The following is a 19,381-nucleotide window of genomic DNA, read 5'->3' as shown; positions in this document are numbered from 1 at the left end:
ATCTCGCTATTTCTACCCTTAATTCTATTACTCGGCAGGATATGTAGTCCACCTTTATTCGTTTAATTTTCAAGATTTTTTCAACCGCGTCTTCATCCACATCCATCACGGCACTCATCATCCCTCTTACTTCGCCTCGTGTCTCGGTCCAAATTTTTATGATGTCACAGGCCCGCTCTTTGCCAGCTGCTTTCTCCGTAGTCTTTTGGATCTCCTCCTCCGTTGTATTGGGTGGGATTTCCTGTACCAAGATTCTTTTCTTCACGATGCCTCCTTTTGCCACCGCTCTCGACACACATGTATTATCCGAGAGGAGTTATTTCACTTCCTCCACCATTTCCCGTCCTCCACCGAACTCCAGTGATATTCCTTGATCTCTAGTCTGTCTGATCCTTTTTATGTCAATGTCCTTTCTTCCTGTCAGTTTGTTTTTTGCTTCTGTCATTAGATCCACAAAGGATTTTTCTTTGGTTTTGCTAATGATTACGTGTCACCTCGGGGGGAACAATTAAGGGTCTAACCACCTTCTGATATCCCCGGGTGCTCTATAGAGGGCTTCGGAGTAAACGTCGAGAGCTCCTCTACTTAAGTCCATTTTCGGGTTATGGACTTGTAAATATTTCGGTGTCTTGCCTTGAAAAAGGCAAGATATTTCTTACATGACAATTTCTTCGTCGAAATAAAACACCAAGTTAAGTTGAAACAATTCTCAACCACAGAGTATGGAAAATAAATGCAGGAAGCAGAGCCCCAAGAGCATTAAGCTCTCGGAGAGCCCGTGAGGGACTGACTTGGCTGACCTGAAAATCGCCAATATTTATATGCGCTGTTCGAGCGATAAATAGGGATTTCCAGGTCAAGAGCCAATGGGAAAATTCGAGGCGGGGCGATGCGCATCGAAATGCGTACTAGTCCACAGACTATCGCATTCGATGACATACGACTCCATTTTGTTATTCAGCTTGGTGTTGATGTTGGCCCACCTTCTTGTTGTTTTCTTACCTAGAAGCGTGATCATTAAATTCCTTCCTCTTGCAGCCCACTCCATAATTCTCCTCGATGTTTTAACTTTCAGTGCTGCCAGCGTGTTGATTCCCACGTTTTCTCTTCCCAGCTCCTCCATCTTCTGTACCATTTCCCTGCACGTTTTCAGGAACTTCACCGGCACAGGCTCTTCCTTTTTATTGGGGAGAAGTTTTAATCCATACTTTTTCTTGCGGATCCACGTTCTATCTTTATGAGCAGACATCGTGACTTTAATAGTTCCCAGGCCGCCATCCTCGCCCACCTCCGTTGGAGCACCTAGTAGCTGCGGAAACATTGCTTTGACTTTTTCCATGGCTTTGTTGTCCTCGTCGTTCTTAGTGACAAAGACTGCCACGTCTCCTGGTATTTCCGAGATGTCTCCTTCTTTTACAATGGTCCTCGTGAAGACCTCCTTTAGCCAGTCTTCATTTAGAAACTCTATTGTTTCCTTCTCGTCCTTGCATGTTGCCATCTTGTCCGCAATAGCGTCTATCCTTCTTTTAATGGCTTCTGGGTTCTCTAGGTCTACTTGAACACCCATTGCCTCAATCTTCTTAACTTTCGAGGGTTCCATGTTAATCTGCACGCCTCTGGATGCCATGCACACAGACTTCCTTGGTGTCTCTTCTTCCTTATTTTCCTCCACTTTCTCGATATAATCGAGCATCCAATTTCTGAGAATGTCGACCTCCCTCTTTATGGATAGCCTTGTATTTGGCACCTTCCTCATAAGTTTTCCGAGTTTCGCTACGCTGTCCTGGAGACGCTCCAACTTTGATCTAGCTTTGTTGTTCAGTGGCTGTCCCTCTTCCTCCGAACTGATCGATTCTGTCCTGTTGCTTGGTTTTCTTTTTCTTGACCTCCGCTTTTTTCATTCATCGTTAGAGTTGCTTCCGCTGTCCGAGCTGCTTGCTTTTTCTTCTTCTTTTTTTTTGTTTTCTTTGACTCTCCTCCCTCATTTTATTTTTTCCGTCCTTCTGCCTGTTTTCTCCTTCCTCTTTCTCTTTTTCTCTTCCCGTCATTTCTTTCTCTTTCTTGGTTTGCTGTTTCTCTCTTCCTTCCCTATCCTTTACGCTACTTCTGCTGGCGCTATTTCTAGCTTTAATTTCTTTCACTTCTCTCCTCCAGCTTTTCTTTTTTCGAGTTTCATCCCTTTCTTTCACTCCCATGGTGCATTGATTATTTTGTCGAGTTCTTCAGAATACTGGTTGAGTTTGTGATGGGCTATCTCAAGGTCTTCAGTATTGATTTTGCTAAGCTTTAGTGGTTTTAAGTCGGGAAGATGGATCTTATCTGGGAAGTGTTTGCAGCATATGAATGGTATTTAGACTGGGTGACTTCTGTAAGTAACATTGTCGTGAACGTCGATTAATTTCTGAGAGTGTTCTCTTGTACTTCCAATAAACGCAACGCACTAAGGTTGTAGTTTGAGTACATGATTGGTGTGGATGATTTCCGATTTGACGTCTCTGGACTCATATTTGATGGTAATAGGTAGTGGGTCAGAAACTGTTATGAGCCACAGGTTCATGTTGATATTCTGGACGTTGTAATCTTTGGCGAATACTACGGAAGTCTGGCATGTTCTCGGAAGACATTCTTGTCGTTTGAGAAGTTGGGCTTCGCATATGGCATCGCTGTCAATCGGGTATGGAAGTGTGTTGTAACAGATCTTGGTTCGAGCTCGCAAAGTTTTGCAAGACTTAAGGCTATTTATTGTAAGGTATAATAATAAATCATCGTTTCGCGCAATGTATTTATAAGTTGTTGTTAATATTGAATGAAGACCTGTTCGATTATCCAGTATTGGTATTGGATAGAGACGGTATAAAGTATATTGTTCTGCATTAGTTAAAGGAATATTTAAGACGAATACCATTCTTGTGTCTAGTTGATAGACTTGTAATTCGATAATATCTAGCTATTGAGGTAGATTCGAAGTATAGATTGATAAAGATTATTTTTTTGTAATGATTGTGATATATGCCTAAGCGATTCAATTAAATCAAACGGGGTGATGATTGAGCTATATAATATTTTTAATCTAGCAAAGGTTATGGCATTTACTATATCATTTAAACAATCTTCGATAAATGAATAGCTTTCCATTAGTAATTCACAAAAGTTTAGTATATCGATTTGAGACTGATAGAATTTTAATTGTTCAGAGATATCCATTATTGACTCTCGAATTTCTTTAATATTATTGTTGAATGTTTCCTCATCTATTTGTAATTGCCGGATTGTGGCGTTAAAGTTCTTAATAACAGAAGTGGTAACCGATATTTGATTTTTTAATAGGATTTCGATTTGATACTCATCGCGGGTTATTTTATTTATACATTTATTGAAATATTCGCCATCTGACGAAACTAAGTTTCTAGTAATTGATTTCCATATCGAACCTACTCCGTTAATAAGCCCACGTTTCTCTCGGAATGTGTATTGTTTCGTATCAGCTATTATTTCTGTATATTTGAGATTAACAGAACAAGAGATTTGTTTAAGAAGACTTATGTGAGTTTGGACTTCGGATTTGAATGCCAGCATGCGAGGTACATCTTCAATGGTATCCAATAAATTTTCTAGGATTTTTTCGTTTTTGTCGATAACGTCTCTGATTGGTTGCATGTCTTTATATACAAGGAGAGTCCATTTGTCGTTTGAAATTTTGAGATTGGTTTCTTCATAAAAAAATTTGACAATGGTGTTGTTGATTGGGGTTAACGTATACTGGGAGTGGATGACTGAAATCACTCCGAGGAATCTAAAAGAAAATTATTCATGATGGGATTTTAATCTATCAAAATTCACTTTCATTGTTCTATTGGTTTGGGTATTTAATAAAGCAGCAGAATTTACGTAGATTTCTTCGATTTTAAAAGGTCCGTTAAATTTATTTTGGACATTGTCTTTAATTTGCGATTCTTTGACGTAAATCTTATCGCCTATTTTATATTCTGGAGGGTTTGATGACACGTGTTGATCGAATCTTTCTTTAGCCTTTTCTCTTTATCTTTCTGTCTTGGCTCGAAGAAATAGAAATGATTTTATAATTGTACTCCTCAAGCTTGAGGCACTATTTAGCTAGTCTGCTTCCAGAGTATTTTATGAAAAATAACCAAGTAAGTGGACGGTGATCAGTTACTAGGGTGAATTTTCTTCCAAACAGATGGGGTCGGAAATGTTTTACAGCCCATACGATGGTAAGGAGCTCTCGCTCAATGGTTGAAAATTGTGTTTCAGCATTAAATAGGGTACGTGAAGCATATACTATAGGTAGATCTTTTCCAATGGGGCCTTGGGATAATATAGCGCCGATAGCGAATGCACTTGCATCTGTTGTGAGAACGAATGGTTCCTCAAAGTTTTCAAGTCAGAAATTAAAGCGTTTTTCAAATCTTCAAAAGCTTGCCTGCAATCTGGATCAAAATTAAAAGCAACGTCTTTTTGAAGTAGTCTAGTAAGAGGTTTAAAGAGTTTGGCAAAATTGGGAATAAAACGATGATAGTAACCGGCTAGACCTAGGAAAGATTTTCGGTGAAGATTTTTCTGAACCGAAAACAACGACACCGGTGTTTTCGGTTCAGGAAATTGTTGGATACAATCGACTTTTGAAGGGTTAGGCTTGACGTCATCTTGGGTAATGGGATGTCCGAGATACGCCACCTCTTTCCTGAGAAATTCACATTTATCAGGCTGAATTTTAAGATTAGCTTTTCGAAGACGTTTGAAGACTTCAGTAAGACGGGAAATGTGCTTGTGAATGGTAGGAGAGTATACTATAATGTCTTCCATGTAGACAAGACATCGTTCGTTCAAAATACCTAAAAGATTATTGTCCATAACACACTGAAATGTGGACGGTGCACTTTTAAGTCCAAAAGGCATGCGAGTAAATTCATAGTGTTCGTTTTCGACGGAGAAGGCTTTTTTAGGAATTTCTTAGGGATCGATTTTGATCTGATGAAACCGGGAGGCAAGATCGAGAGTGGTGAAATATTGACACTTTCCAAGCTTGTCTAAGAGATCGGAGATATTAGGAAGAGAGTAATTATCGTCAATGGTACATTCATTGAGCTTGCGGTAGTCTATTACTACTCGCCATTTTTGTTTTCCAGAAGAGTCCATTTTTTTGGGAACGACCCAAACAGGAGATGACTACGGAGAAGTAGAGGGCCGGATGATACCTTCGTTGACCATCTTAATTACTTGAGATTTTACTTCCTCTTTGTGGACCTGAGAATATCTGTATGATTTCGTAAAAATGGGTTTAGCGTTATTAGTCTCAATTTGATGTTTAATCTCACTGGTGAAAGTCTCTAAATAAAATATGTCTTCGTAATTTAAGCAAAGATTTGTAACTAGTTCTTGTTTTTCCTCGTTAAGATGTTCTGTTCGAAGTCGAGATTTGATTTTGTTGGTACGGTCAATTTAGGATAGGGTAGTTCGAATAAGGTTCAATTACTATATCTGAAAAATCCACAATTTTGGGAATGGCATTTGCGTTTACTACGGATGTTAGAAATTCTCCTTTTTCATTTACGTGTACTTTGTATATGCACTTTTTCTTTTTTTTGCAAAATTGCATCCATATTCGACAGAAGACATTCTAACTTCAATATTTGTATATTTGTTCGGATCTAAGATCTATTTTAATTTGATTAGGGGGTTCATTGTTACGCGAATTAGTTTCTATTTTGTAGAGAGGTAATGTTTTAAAGTTTGTGATTAGTTGCTTGCTTTTGAGGTCTATTGTACATTCGTAATGTTCAAAAAAATCGAGGCCTTAGATTCCATCGAAATCATTATCTAAATTATGGATAAACACATTATGGGGGTTTCCCACCTGAAACTGGACTAAAGTTAATTCAGTGACAAAAATCTTTTGGTCTGTAATACCTTGTATGGTAATTTTTTCGGGAAAACGTGGTTTGAAATTTTTCGCGGTATTTTCTTTAAAGATAGAGATACCAGCACCGGTATCGATAAGTAATTTAAACGACATGAATGTGTTGCTTGTGTTAGTCCATTTCAAACAGGTAAAAGAAATAATTAGACTTAATCACAATCAATTTAATTTTACTACCCAAAACGACCGGTTTCGCTTTCTAAAATTTGCAAAGCATCTTCACGTCAAGCGTTACAAAGTAAATTAAATGCTGAAATTATAAAAAGCCCATATTAGGGTGCTGTCTCATAAAGATATAGATAAAAAAAGTTATAGTAATTATGCCAATATTACATGTCTGTGTTTATTAATATCCATAAAATTGATTTAGCAGACAAAGTAACAACCCACAAATTGGTAAGAGTAATCTATTGAATTGTAATAAATTAGAAATAAACAAAATACTACTTACATGCCGGTACAAGAATTTTTATATAATGATTGGTGATACATAGTTCAAACTATCCCGTATTACTGATAATGGGTGATATTCAGTCAATGTTGTAACTGACAATTAACGAGGACTTTTCTTGAAGGGAGAGATGTTAACAGATGATATAGGAGTAAGGTATATGTTATTGGTTGTTGAATGAAAGAGTGATGTTTTATATTATTTAAATTATTAAAGATATTTATATTTATTAAAGAGATATATTTTTGAAATGTGTGGTGAATTATTGAAATTTTTACAGAAAGAGGATAGTTATATGACAATGAATGAAAGTAGTTGTGTTATTTTGTGGGTGTGCAATTTCTTTTGACTTGAAATTATCAACTTTTGAATAAAAAGCATTTAATCTCTGTTAGGCAGATTAAAATTGTGATGTCAAATGTTAAAATTATAAAACTAAAACACAATTAGGAACAAACAGAACACAATTAAAAGGACAAAACAGTCATAAAACTTTAAAAAAGGAGGGCTTATTGGTTGTTGTCTTATTGTTTGTTGTCTACTAGTATTTTAAGAGGTAAATTTGACAAGCTAATTTAGGTTAAAGTGCGACAGTTCTTCTTCTATTTCTAAAGTTAACTAGTTTTGAAGCCAACAGACCTTAGTAGTTAAACAATTAAATGAAAATGAAATGTAAGCTAATATGTATATTATTGGCATACTTTTAACAATCACTAGATGAATTAAATTTAACTTTAAAATTTAAGTGTGACAGTCAAAATAATTGAAATAATTTTTATATAACAAATTTTGAAATTTTTTTTTAAAAAATCAGAAATACAAAACAAACTTTAGATAAGTATTTGATAACGAAATATTAATCCAAATGTGTAATAAATATACAAATTTTGAAAAATATTTTTTTTTAACTTATTGTCGACGTGGACGAGCGATCTGTAATGGTAGATTTAAAATTCTTCATGTTAGTTTTATTGTATTAATGTGTAAACAAGAGAAATAGATATAATTGTTTATAGCAACAAATTCCAGAAATTAATTGAGTTATTAATTAATTAATAATGAGGTTGACAATTCTGGTATATGACAGTTGAGCGCCGAATATAGGCATGATGTATGAATGCCGGTAACTGATGTGCTATTTAAACGGTGTAACAGTAAATTTTAGTCTTATTTTGAGTTTATAATATACCAAAGCAAGATTAGTAATTCTAGTCTGAACGATTCTTCAATGTTGTGTTATTATTCAATTGTTGTGTTCAATTTTGGAAATGATTAATTAAACTGAAAGTTGGTCTCTGAAAGCCATTGTTTTGAACGTTATTGAAGTTTTGATGGCTATTAAAATTTCGGGAATTGTTAAAATTATGGGAGTTGTTGGAATTCTGTGAGTTATTTTGGGAATTTTGTCGAGAACGACATTCGTTGTACAAGTGGCCCATACGTCCACAAAACGTGCATCTATGTGGTTGAAGGTTTGGTCTTCTGATGGGTTGATGGTTTTGATTGGGTTTTGGAGGATTGGTTCTATTGATTTTCTGTATTTCGAAATAGGATAATTGTAACTCTCGTCTGACGCGGACTTGAGCTTCGAGAAGGTCTTTTGGATTACTAGCACGAATTATATGAGCGATACTTGGATCGAGGCCGGTCAATAAGGTATTGAGCGCCATTGATTTGATTAAAATAATTTGGGCTTGTTTCTCTACAGCAGAGAGGTTAGATTTCTGTATGTTGGCATGCATTTTTGCAATAAGGATCTGGACACGATTGAGGAATGTAAGAGATGATTCATTCGGAAGTCGTTTGACTCTCTCTAAATCTTGTATCAAAGAAGATAGGTCTCTACTGTCCCCAAAATGAGAAGTAAGAAGCTGTTTGATTTCTATTTACGATAATGGATTTCTTGAAGTTATAAGTGGTGCTGCTCGTCTGCGTAATTTATTTTTTATGTGAAATACTAATAGTTGTTTTTGATCACTCGTAGACATATCGTGGGCATAATCACAAGCATTTAAAAATGTGTGTAAAAATATCTGATCGACGTCAAATTCGAGTACGATAGAAAATATTTGATAATTTGTAAGGTTTTATTGGGGTAATTGTAATGGGTATTAAAGGAAAAAAAGAAACTGATCATGGGAATCCGAGCCCAAGATCCGGCAGGGGAGGAACAGACCAGGACTCCCAGGTCGTTAACCGGCGAAACCCTTGTCAAACTTCGAAACAAGACAAACTAAAATTATCAAAAACAAAAATAGGTGTAGTATGTGGAACGTCAAAAGCATGTATCAACCTGGTAAAATGCATAACATCCTTTAGGAAATGGGAAGACTGAATATAAATATATTAGGAGTAAGCGAAACATGGTGGCCTAACAGGATATCTTTCAACAAAAACCGGTTTATATTATTCGGGAAACACTGATAACCAACATAGACGTGGATTATCAATTATTGTCGATACAGAGGTCAACAAGTCAATAGAGAGCTTTGTCCCAATCTCAGAAAGAGTGATGCTACTACAAATAAGGACATCACACACAAAACTAAATCTGATCCAAGTATATGCGCCAACGACGTATGCAACAGAAGATGAAGTAGAAACATTCTACCAACAAATTGAAGATGCACTGAAAATGACAAAGAACAGGGAAATCACGGTAAATATGGGCGATTTCAATGCAAAAGTCGGCAAAGGAAGAGCTGAAACAGTAATGGGAGACCAAGGACTAGGGGTACGTAACAATTGAGGCGACCGTCTAATACAATTCTGCCAAGAACAAAGTCTAATAATCACAAACACGTTCTTTAAATTACCAATTAGACGGTTATATACATGGCGCTCACCAGCAGATAAACCGGAAAAAGTTGTAAGAAAGCAAATCGACTATATAATGATTAAAGAGAGATATCGTAACACCATCAAATCAATTAAAACATATCCAGGAGCAGATGTCGTATCAGACCATAACCCATTAATCGCTAATGTCACGCTTAAGCTTAAACGTATTAGAAAACCACAAAAAACTCCAAAATTAGATGTTAGAAAACTGAAAGAAGTTGATATAAAAATCAAACTTCAACAGAAAATATACGAAAACTTTGATAAATTAGATACTAACACTTACGAAATAAACGAACAATGGGAAACACTAAAAAACTGCCTCCTCGCTCCATGCAAAGCGATATTAAAAGAACCAACACGAAAAAAAGACAATTGGATGACCGACGAGATACTCGGCATGATGGAACAACGAAGACAAGCCAAGAACAAAAAACGAAATCAAAAAAAAGATAAGAGAGACAAAACAAACTTACTATGAGAAAAAAAGTAAAGAGATAGAGGATCAGAACAAATACGACCTATTCAACATACATAAAAAGGTTAAAGAAATGGCAGGACTGCAAAAAAGAAATCACAACACAACTCTTTTAGATAAAAATGGAAATACTATGATAACGACTGACGAAAACCTAAAACGATGGGAAGAGTATATGGAAGAGCTCTTCGACGACGAAAGAGGAAACCCACAAGACTTGTCTTTTGAGGACAGAGAAACAAGTGTAGAAATTACAAAGGAAGAAATACTGTATGCACTAAAGAACACCAGAAACGGAAAAAGCCCGGGGCCAGATCAACTGCCTATTGATATCCTTAAAATAATAGAAAATGAGTACATTGATGTCGCCTTAAAGCTTTTTAATAAAATTTATCAATCGGGTGACATACCCAACTAATGTTTGACCTCAACATTCATTTGTCTCCCAAAAAAGAAAAATGCTAGAGATTGCACCGACCACCGTATTATAAGCCTGATGTCTCACACACTTAAATTGTTTTTAAAGATCATTCATAAACGCGTTTACAAAACACTTGATATGGATATTGAAGAATCTCAATTTGGATTCCTTAATGGCTTAGGTACCCGTGAAGCTCTATTTGCATTCAACGTACTAATCCAGAGATGCTTCGATGTGAACCAAGATATGTACGTCTGTTTCATAGACTACAACAAAGCTTTCGACAAAGTCCGCCACAAAGAGCTAATGGACATCCTCAAAGCAAAACAACTACAACACAATGACCTTGTGAATGAATTATAACAAATCTATATTATAAACATCAGGCACACGTACGCATTAATGAACACACATCAGAAGAGTTCGAAGTTAAAAGAGGAGTGTGACAGGGGTGTGTACTGTCACCACTACTATTCCATGCATACTATGAAAAGAGCTCTTGAGGGAGAAACAGCAGGAATCAAGGTCAATGGAACACCAATTAACAACATTAGATATGCGGACGATACTGATCGTAATAACAGACAACCTCCAAGACCTCCAAAAGCTAATGAACAAGATAGTTGAGTATGGAGAAGAATATGGATTATCAATAAACACCAAGAAAATCAAATTTATGAGGATATCAAAAACCCAAAATAATGGTGAAAGCCTGACAATTAACGGTAGTGCTTTAGAACAAGTTGAAAACTACCACTATCTTGGTACAATAATTAATCACACAAACGATTACTCCAAAGAAATCAAAGTTCGAATAGAGAAAGCACGTACAAACTTCAATAAAATGAGAAAGGTACTTTGTGCAAGAGAACTAAAATTGGACTTGAGAGTTAGGCTGGCAAGGTGTTATATTTTCTCGACTCTGCTTTATGGGATAGAAGCATGGACACTTAACGCGTCGACTGCTAAAAAGTTGGAAGCATTTGAAATGTGGGTGTATAGAAGAATCCTGAAGATATCATGGACCGAGCATGTAACAAACAACGAAGTCATGAGAAGAATCAACAAAAGAATGGAAGTATTGGAAACCATCAAGACACGAAAGCTGCAATACCTGGGGCATGTTATGCTTAATAAGAGATACAACCTACTTCAATTGATTATACAAGGGAAAATCCAGGGCAAGAGAAGTGTAGGAGGAAGAAGAATCTCATGCGTAACTTGAGGGAATGGTACGGATGCACATTAATTGAACTATTCAGAGCAGCAGCATCTAAGATCAGAATAGCCATGATGATTGCCAACCTCCGTCGCGGAGATAGCACGTGAAGGAGAAGAAGAAGGTTCTATTTCAGGCTGGTTCTCATTGTGAGACGCGGAACGAGAAGTGTTGCCGTTATCATTCAGCTCAATTGGATTGAGCTCACAATGGTATGGGGGCAGCCTTAACACTACTTTGTATTGACTTTTTGCCATCTCATTAATGATATATTTAATTATATTATGGTCCCTTATGTTCCTTAACGATAGCCAGCAGTTGCACTTTTAACATGGATTCCTCAAACCCTATATTTTTTGATTTCAGCCACGCTTGGATGTCAGCTTTTCTAGAAGCAGTAGTTGGAATTTTTTTCAATTTTCTGGAATGATAAGACGCGTTGTCCAATACGATGATGGAGTTATCTTCTAATCGAAGCAGTTTATTTTTGAACCAATTTTCGAAAGATTTCCCATCTCTTTATGGTAGTCCCCACTTTTTTTTTATTCAAACACCCACAGCCTTTCTGCAACAAACCCGATTATTAGTCTTTTTCCTTTTCTTGAAAATTTTATTATTTTAAAAATTACATAAAGTGAAAAGCACATAAACATTTACCTGCAGAATTTTTTAACCCCGTAGAGAGTCCATCTAAAAACGCTTGTTTATAAGAGGTTACCGAATTTTTGACCCATACTTTAGATTTGTTGTGACCAGCGTTTAGCTAAGTCTTGTCTAAGTAGTAAATTTTGCGGTTTTAATTTCTGTAGGACTTAATTTTTATCAGAAATTCTAGTCTCCACAAGATAATTTTGTCCCTGTCCATCAAAATACTGTTTCGCTGAAACGCTGAAACGTTAAAACTTAAAATTTATTTCTTTCAATAATTTAAAAAACATAGCTCTTTTAAGCCAGCAAAACCGGATCTTCATTAACAACCCTCAGAACTTTGTCTATTGTGGGTATTTCATTTCGAAAAAAGAATTTATGGATTATTTTTCTTATTATTTCTCTGTTAAATTCATTCAGCGAGTTAACATTAATTTTATGATGTTCAACTGATTTTGGTGTCGACAATGTTCCCGTAATTACCGTAGATAGGCTACACAGGATGTGACCAATTTGTACAAAGTTGGAAGACAAGTAAATGGGTGGTACTTGGCTGGATCTTGGGTGTGGATCCTTTGGTATTAGGTAAGTAGTTCCCTGTGTAAGAAATGATGGTGTTTCCTGCGGATTAGAGACAACATGATTAATCAATACTGACAAACACTCATGAACACTCCAAAACTTCTTTAACCAGATGTTCTGAACTCCGTCTGGTCCAGGAGATTTCCAGTTATGAAGCTCTTGGATAGTATTTGAGACTTCTTCGGTGGTGAAGGGTTCGCAAGGAATATTATTCTACCATTCACAGTTGTTCGTTGTGTCTTCAATCCATACAGCATTACTGTTATGAGTAGCTGGCGTTGAAAGTTGATATCCCCAGAACTCATGAATTTCTTCTTGGCTTGGGTATGATATATTTTCATTTTCTATAGGGGAATTAAGTTTCCTATAAAACGCCTTCTCTGCATGCTCAAAAAGTATATTGTTTTGGTTGTTACTTACTTTGTATCTTCTTAGGCGGCCTGAATAAACGGAAAGATTTTTTTTTAATGTGTACACGTTTTTTTTTATAGCCCTTTTTCTATCCGAATTGTCGAATAAAGGCCTCTCCCATTTCTCGCCATTCATCCCTGTTGTGTGCTAGGCGTTTCCACATTGGTCCTGTGACTCTTTTGATATCGTCACAGGCATTGTTGCGGTGTGTTATTTTCTGGATCATGTTGTGAGTGTCTTAGACTGTTCCGCAATATCTCTTCAGCTCTCTTGTTAATTCAATTTTCCCTAGTAGCTGTTTTTCTTAGGGTGCAATTCTGTTTTCAGTCCTTCCGATATTATTTCCCCGTCGTGTTCTGATCTTCATGCCCATAACATTAGCAATTGCTGTTGCCGCACAGTCAATCAGCATATGCAAATATTCCAATGTATAAGCTTCCACGATGTATTTGGGTAAGACTTCAGTGTTCACAATTTGTAACAGCGCACCTAGTTTCTTACAAGAGTTTATTTTTGGTAGCGGTCTGCTAAGATGGTTCGTCCGATTAAACTCTTGTACGCACGTGCCATTTCACTTACCAGGTTATCATGCAACTCGTTATTGTCCTGCTGCGTATTAACAAGTTGAGTTTCTTGTGTGAGAGGTTCAGGAGTCTGCTCACTACGGATTTCATCAGGGATTTGATCTACAACTAGCTCTGGATTATGAATTTCCCGTTCGACTTCGCTTCTGTTGGTATCGCGTCTTGTCTCTGGGATAAGATTATTTCTTATAATTAACCGGTATTGATCTGCTATTCGCTGTTCAGAGACTTGAATCTCTGGGCACTCCCTGCAAAATTCGACATACAGATGTTGTGGATAGCCGATCGTTTCTCAAGCGAGGTTCTTCACCTTGTAATAGAAACGCAAAATGTTTTCATTTATAGACACAGTCCATTTCATGCGCTGCCTCGGTGGTCCCGCTTGAGTGAGCGCCGGCTGATGTTCCAGCGCAGCACCTTCAGCGAGTAGAGCTGATAGAAGAACTTATTATTATTATTATTATCCAGATTTAGCCATACGGCTTACACTCCCTCAAGGGGAAAATTCACTTATCCCAGATACCTACACTATCAAAAGGATTGAGCTCGGGTGGGACTCTTTCCGTGTTATCGAGCCCTAGGTGACTTGGTATGTTGGAGTATCTCCCAAAAATTTTCGTACACATCTGGACGTCGCGAGGAGTACAGCTTTCTGTATGGCCTGATAGAGTTGTCCATTGAGACCCAGCTGTTTCATGTTGTCTGGGAGGTTTTTAGGAATAACACCAGTAGTAGATAGAATAATAGATACCATCTGGGTACTTTCCATTCTTCATTGTCTCCTGATTTGTATTTCTAGATCTCTGTACTTGGCGATCTTTTCGTTGTATTTAATACATAAATTATTGGTGTTGGAAATTGCCACATTAGTAAGTGTTATTTTCCTAGTAAGTTTATTAACTAGTACGAGATCCGGTCTATTATGCGCCACTGATTGGTCTGTGAGCACAGTGCCGTCCCAGTATAGCTTGTAGTTGTCATTTTCAAGCATTCTGTCAGGGACGTATTGATAATAAGGAAGATGATCGGTTTGGAAAGGTACCAGTTTGTCAGCTAGTTCTTGGTGGATAATCTTTCCTACTGAGTCATGGCATTCTTTATAATCAGTACCGACAAATGCCTGGCAGCCACCGGTAAGATGTTGGATGGTTTCTTGGGCTTGATATCCATATCGGCATTTGTCATTTTGGACTTGAGAATCTTTAATAATATATTTCAGGTAATTTTTTGTTGGAATAACCTGATCCTGAATGGCAAGCAGGAAACCTTCAGTCTCGGGAAACATCTTTCCTGATGTCAACCAATAGTTCGACGCTGTATTGTCGACATATTTCTGGTTGATCTTATTGAGATGTCGCCCATGCAGAGGTTTACTCATTCAGGTGCCCATTTTTTCTTGCCTAGTCAGATGGTTTAAGCGCATTTCTTGTTCCCTCAGTTTAAGCGGCGTTGTATCATCTACTGCGCAGATTGCTCGATGTAAACTAGATGTCTCAGCCTGTACCTGAAAATAAGTTCTTAAATTAGCAATTTGTTTATCCAATTGCTCACCTATATCCATAAGTCTTCTTCCCCCTTGATACCGTGGCAATGTTGTTCTCTCTACTGCACTGCGTGGGTGATGTTTTTGCGCCTTTATGAGAAGTGTTCTTACTCTGCGCTGAAGAGCCTCTATATCCAATTTTGACCACTTAACAATATCAAATGAGTAGCTCAGCGCGGAACAGGCGTACGTATTAACATATGACCGATTTAGTTGTCTTACTTTTCGCACGAACTCCGAAGTTAGTTCACTTTTCATTTGTTTATGGTCAATTTTCCGCACTTGTTTTACTCCAAGATATTTGTAAATATCATTTTCACCCATTGCCTCGATGTTTTGGCCATCTTGCATATTGAAACCTCCAGGCTAAACCTTTCCTCTGACTATATTTAGTATACGGCACTTGTATAGTCCAAAATGTATACTAATATCATTAGAGAAATTTTCTACGGTTTTTAGCATCTGATCTAAGTGGTTTCGAGTGGAAGCCATTAATTTCAAATCATCCATATACAACAAATGCTTAAGCTTCGCAACAACAGTATTATTATTTTTAAAAACTAAAAAAGGCTAAAACCTGAGTCAGTGGAGTTCGGTAGCTGAGATAGTGGGTTCATCGCTAAACAAAACCAAAGAGGACTCAATGAGTCCCACTGGAAAAGGCCCCGGTTAATTGGGATATCTTCGGTTTCGATGTTGTTTTCACCGGGTTTTTGAAGGTGAATTTTAGTCTTCCACTACGTCATTATATGCTTTAAAAACGTCACTATATTATCATCGACTTTATATATTTTCAATATATCTATAAGCCATTTATACGGTACTGAATCAAAGGCCTTCTTGTAGCCGATGAAGGCGGTGAAAAGGTTCCTTTTTTTGGTGTACGCCTGGTTGGAAATGACTGAATTGAGTATAAGTTATTCTTTGCAGCCCATGAAATCCTTAGCGCACCCTTTCTGTTGAGGCTCTATGATATTGTTTAGAGCACAGTGTTGGTAGATATGCCGGGTTACACAAAATGTGAGCAATTTATACAGTTCTGTAGCTCTTTGATAATATTTGAAACTTCTTCAGTAGTAACTGGTTCGTAGGAGCAGTAACGTAGTGTTGGCAGTTGTGTGCTGTATCTTCGATCCATCCAGCATTGGTGTTAAGAGCAGCTGGTGTCGAAATTTGTTTTCTCCAAAACTCATAGATTTCTTCTTGGCTTGGGTACTATTTATTGGCACTTTCTGCAGTAGAATTGAGTTTCCAATAGAACGCCTTCTCGGCATTCTCAAAAAGCATATTGTTGGATTTTCGTTTGTTACTAATTTTGTGTCTCCTTAGTCGGCCTAAGTAAATGGAAAGTTTTTGTTTTATTGTATCCAGGCACTGTTGTGCTGTGTTGTTTGCTGGATTATATTGTGAGTGTCTTGCGGTGGTTATCAGTATTTCTTCAGCTCTTCTGATTACTTTTTCCCTCGAACATATTCCGTGATTTGACTAATTTCCCTACGTAGTGCTTCAATCTTAATTAACAGCCGTTTTTCCCAAGGTGCAACTCTGTTATCTGTCCTTTTGATATTAGTACCCCGTCGTGTTCTGATCTTAATGCCCATAACATTAGCAATTGCTATTGTTGCACAGTAAATCAGCATATGCAAATATTCTAATGTAGGAGCTTCCACGATATAATTGGGTAGGACTTCAGTGTTCATAAATTTTAACAGCGCATCTAGTTTCTTACAAGAGTTTATTTTTGGTAGCGGTGGTCTGCTAAGTGGGTTTGTTCCATTAAACTCTTGTACGGTACGTGCCATTTGTCTTACCAGGCTATCGTGCAACTCGTTGTTGTCCTGCTGAGTATTTACAGGTTGAGTTTATAGCATGAGAGGCTCAGGAATCTGCTCATTAGAGATTTCATTATGGACTTGATCCACAACTAGCTCTTGGTTATAAAGCTCCCGTTCGACTTCGCTTTTGATGGTATCGTGTCTAGTCTCTGGGATAAGATTATTTCTTATAATTAACCGGTATTGATCTGCTATTCGCTGTTCAGAGACTTGAATCTCTGGGCACTCCCTGCAAAATTCGACATACAGATGTTGTGGATAGCCGATCGTTTCTCAAGCGAGGTTCTTCACCTTGTAATAGAAACGCAAAATGTTTTCATTTATAGACACAGTCCATTTCATGCGCTGCCTCGGTGGTCCCGCTTGAGTGAGCGCCGGCTGATGTTCCAGCGCAGCACCTTCGGCGATTGAAGCTCTTGTTGTTGTTTGGCTCCCTTGTGGTTGTTGTTGTTGGGCTGTAGCTGATTGTATGACAGGGGTTCGCCTCCTCAACACCCTGCCACCGACGTCCCACATGCTGTCACGTCCAGCCCCGGCCCCAGACGTACCCTGGCGATCCCCAGGCAGCGACCCTAAACATAAATCATTAATCTCCATTTTCATAAGTGTGCATTTTATACCTACTGCCAGGTGTCACTTTTTGTTCCACGGCAGGTAACCCTGCTACCCTCTGGGTATCAATGCTAAAGATACCCAGAAAGTATCTCCCATTCGCAGGGGGCCGCGCCTGATACAAGAACTAATAAAAACTTCCACAGGACTTATTATTATTATTATTATTATTCCTGAAAGAAACAGATATTAAAAATAGAGAAAAATTTAACGAGGCGTTTCTAATTATATAAATTAAAACCAATTGCTTCGCAAATTCCTTTGTCGAATGCAGTATGTTCTAGCTACCCATATTAAAGGAGCAAATCAATAAAAAAAAACATTATTAGTAAGTCAATAACATATCGAGAATACAATACATCATTTATGGTTTAAAATAACATACATACAAAATTAAATTTTGGTGTTAATATTGAGAGTAAACTAAATTTAAAACTAAATATTTACCATATCGGGATTTTCCTGGTTTATTTCTTATTATTTACTATGGACTCATTAATAGGATAATTTTACTGTGAATACTACATACGGTTGTTTTTTTTTTATAGAGAAATAACATGCTATGATTTTTCAAACAGGTATTCTAAAATAAAAGTTGATTTTATTATGAATGAAATATCTTTTATTTATTTTATGATAATGAAATATCTTTCAATAAAGTCATCCCAAAAACGCAACTCAAAAATATTGACAATATGATTTTAAAGTCATCTAATTTTAACCGTATGTCGTAATGTCAATATGAATAAGTCATATAAAATTGAATTATTAGAAGATTTTTTTATTAAGTAATAAAAACAAAATTTGTTTTAATTTATTATTGTTTTGTATTTTGAGAACGATTTCCAGGGTGGAAACTCATAAACTAATTTTAAAGTAAAATTGTGGCCAATTCCCAATAAAAATAGTAAAATGACAAAGTTGGAGACAAAAAATTAGTTTTATGATTAATAAATTGTTATATTGAGGATATTATTTTCCATTTAATTTATTTGTAAATCATTTCGATAATAATAATTATATTTAGTTTAGTAAATTCTTCATTTTATAGTTGTTTTGGCCATAACAGTACCACTTCTGGGACTCATAATTTCATTGGTTGGTACATTTTGTCTATCTGCACTTGGAATAGTTTTCCCTGCAATCATTGAACTGGCAGCTCTTTGGCCTGATAGGCTAGGTCCTGGAAAAATTTGTCTATGGAAAGATATTTTGATAATCATTTTTGGTATGTATGGAAATAGAAATGGAAGTATCAATATAAGATCAAATTTGAATATTGATCAAATTTTAGGTATATTCGGCCTTTGTGTTGGGACATATACATCTATATATAACATAATTCAGGAATTGATTAAAAAATACTCGTCTTAATAAGGTCAAAGAAGCCGGATTTAGAAGATTTTTATGATTTAACTATGGATTTTTATAATGTGTCTATATAAAACTCTGTACATATCTTAAAGTTCATATTATACTTATAAAAAAATAACAAATTTATGCGTTTTAATATTTTTGTATATCAGATTTTTAATTTCTCGTTGATTCTGTGTCTGCACTCTTGTTTACACTCACAGTAACTAAATGGTGGTTTATGGATTGTGAATAAAGCAGAAAACCAAAAAGATTTGATTGAGGTTATAGTAGAAAGGGTAAATTAGTAAATTTGCCTAGTACAGCACCTCGAACTTACTTTAAAGTGTAAGCATGTCTGGCAACATGTCTGGCGGAATACAGCACACACGTTGAAAATTCTGCATTAAATAAATTGTGTCTAAAGTGTGCAAAAAAAGTTGTAAGTGCTTTAACTTGTATCAA

At 36.6% G+C, this 19,381-nt stretch overlaps 1 protein-coding gene across 1 annotated transcript in view; it reads left to right on the top strand.

Moving 5' to 3' along the window:
• LOC140449703 (proton-coupled amino acid transporter-like protein acs) overlaps nt 1–19,053 on the top strand; it is a 131,814-nt gene extending 112,761 nt beyond the window's left edge. The window contains exons 8-9 of the mRNA XM_072543002.1: nt 18,615–18,791; nt 18,858–19,053. Coding sequence (XP_072399103.1) covers nt 18,615–18,791; nt 18,858–18,937 — 257 coding nt within the window. The 3' untranslated portion in view covers nt 18,938–19,053. The remainder of the gene's footprint in view (nt 1–18,614; nt 18,792–18,857) is intronic.
• Nucleotides 19,054–19,381: the final 328 nt, after the last annotated feature.

This window comes from Diabrotica undecimpunctata, chromosome 9, assembly GCF_040954645.1.
Source record: "Diabrotica undecimpunctata isolate CICGRU chromosome 9, icDiaUnde3, whole genome shotgun sequence".
In the NCBI taxonomy this organism is placed as follows: Eukaryota; Metazoa; Arthropoda; class Insecta; order Coleoptera; family Chrysomelidae; genus Diabrotica; species Diabrotica undecimpunctata.
Note: the sequence above shows the minus strand (reverse complement) of the source record. Positions and strands in the feature narration are given on the sequence as shown.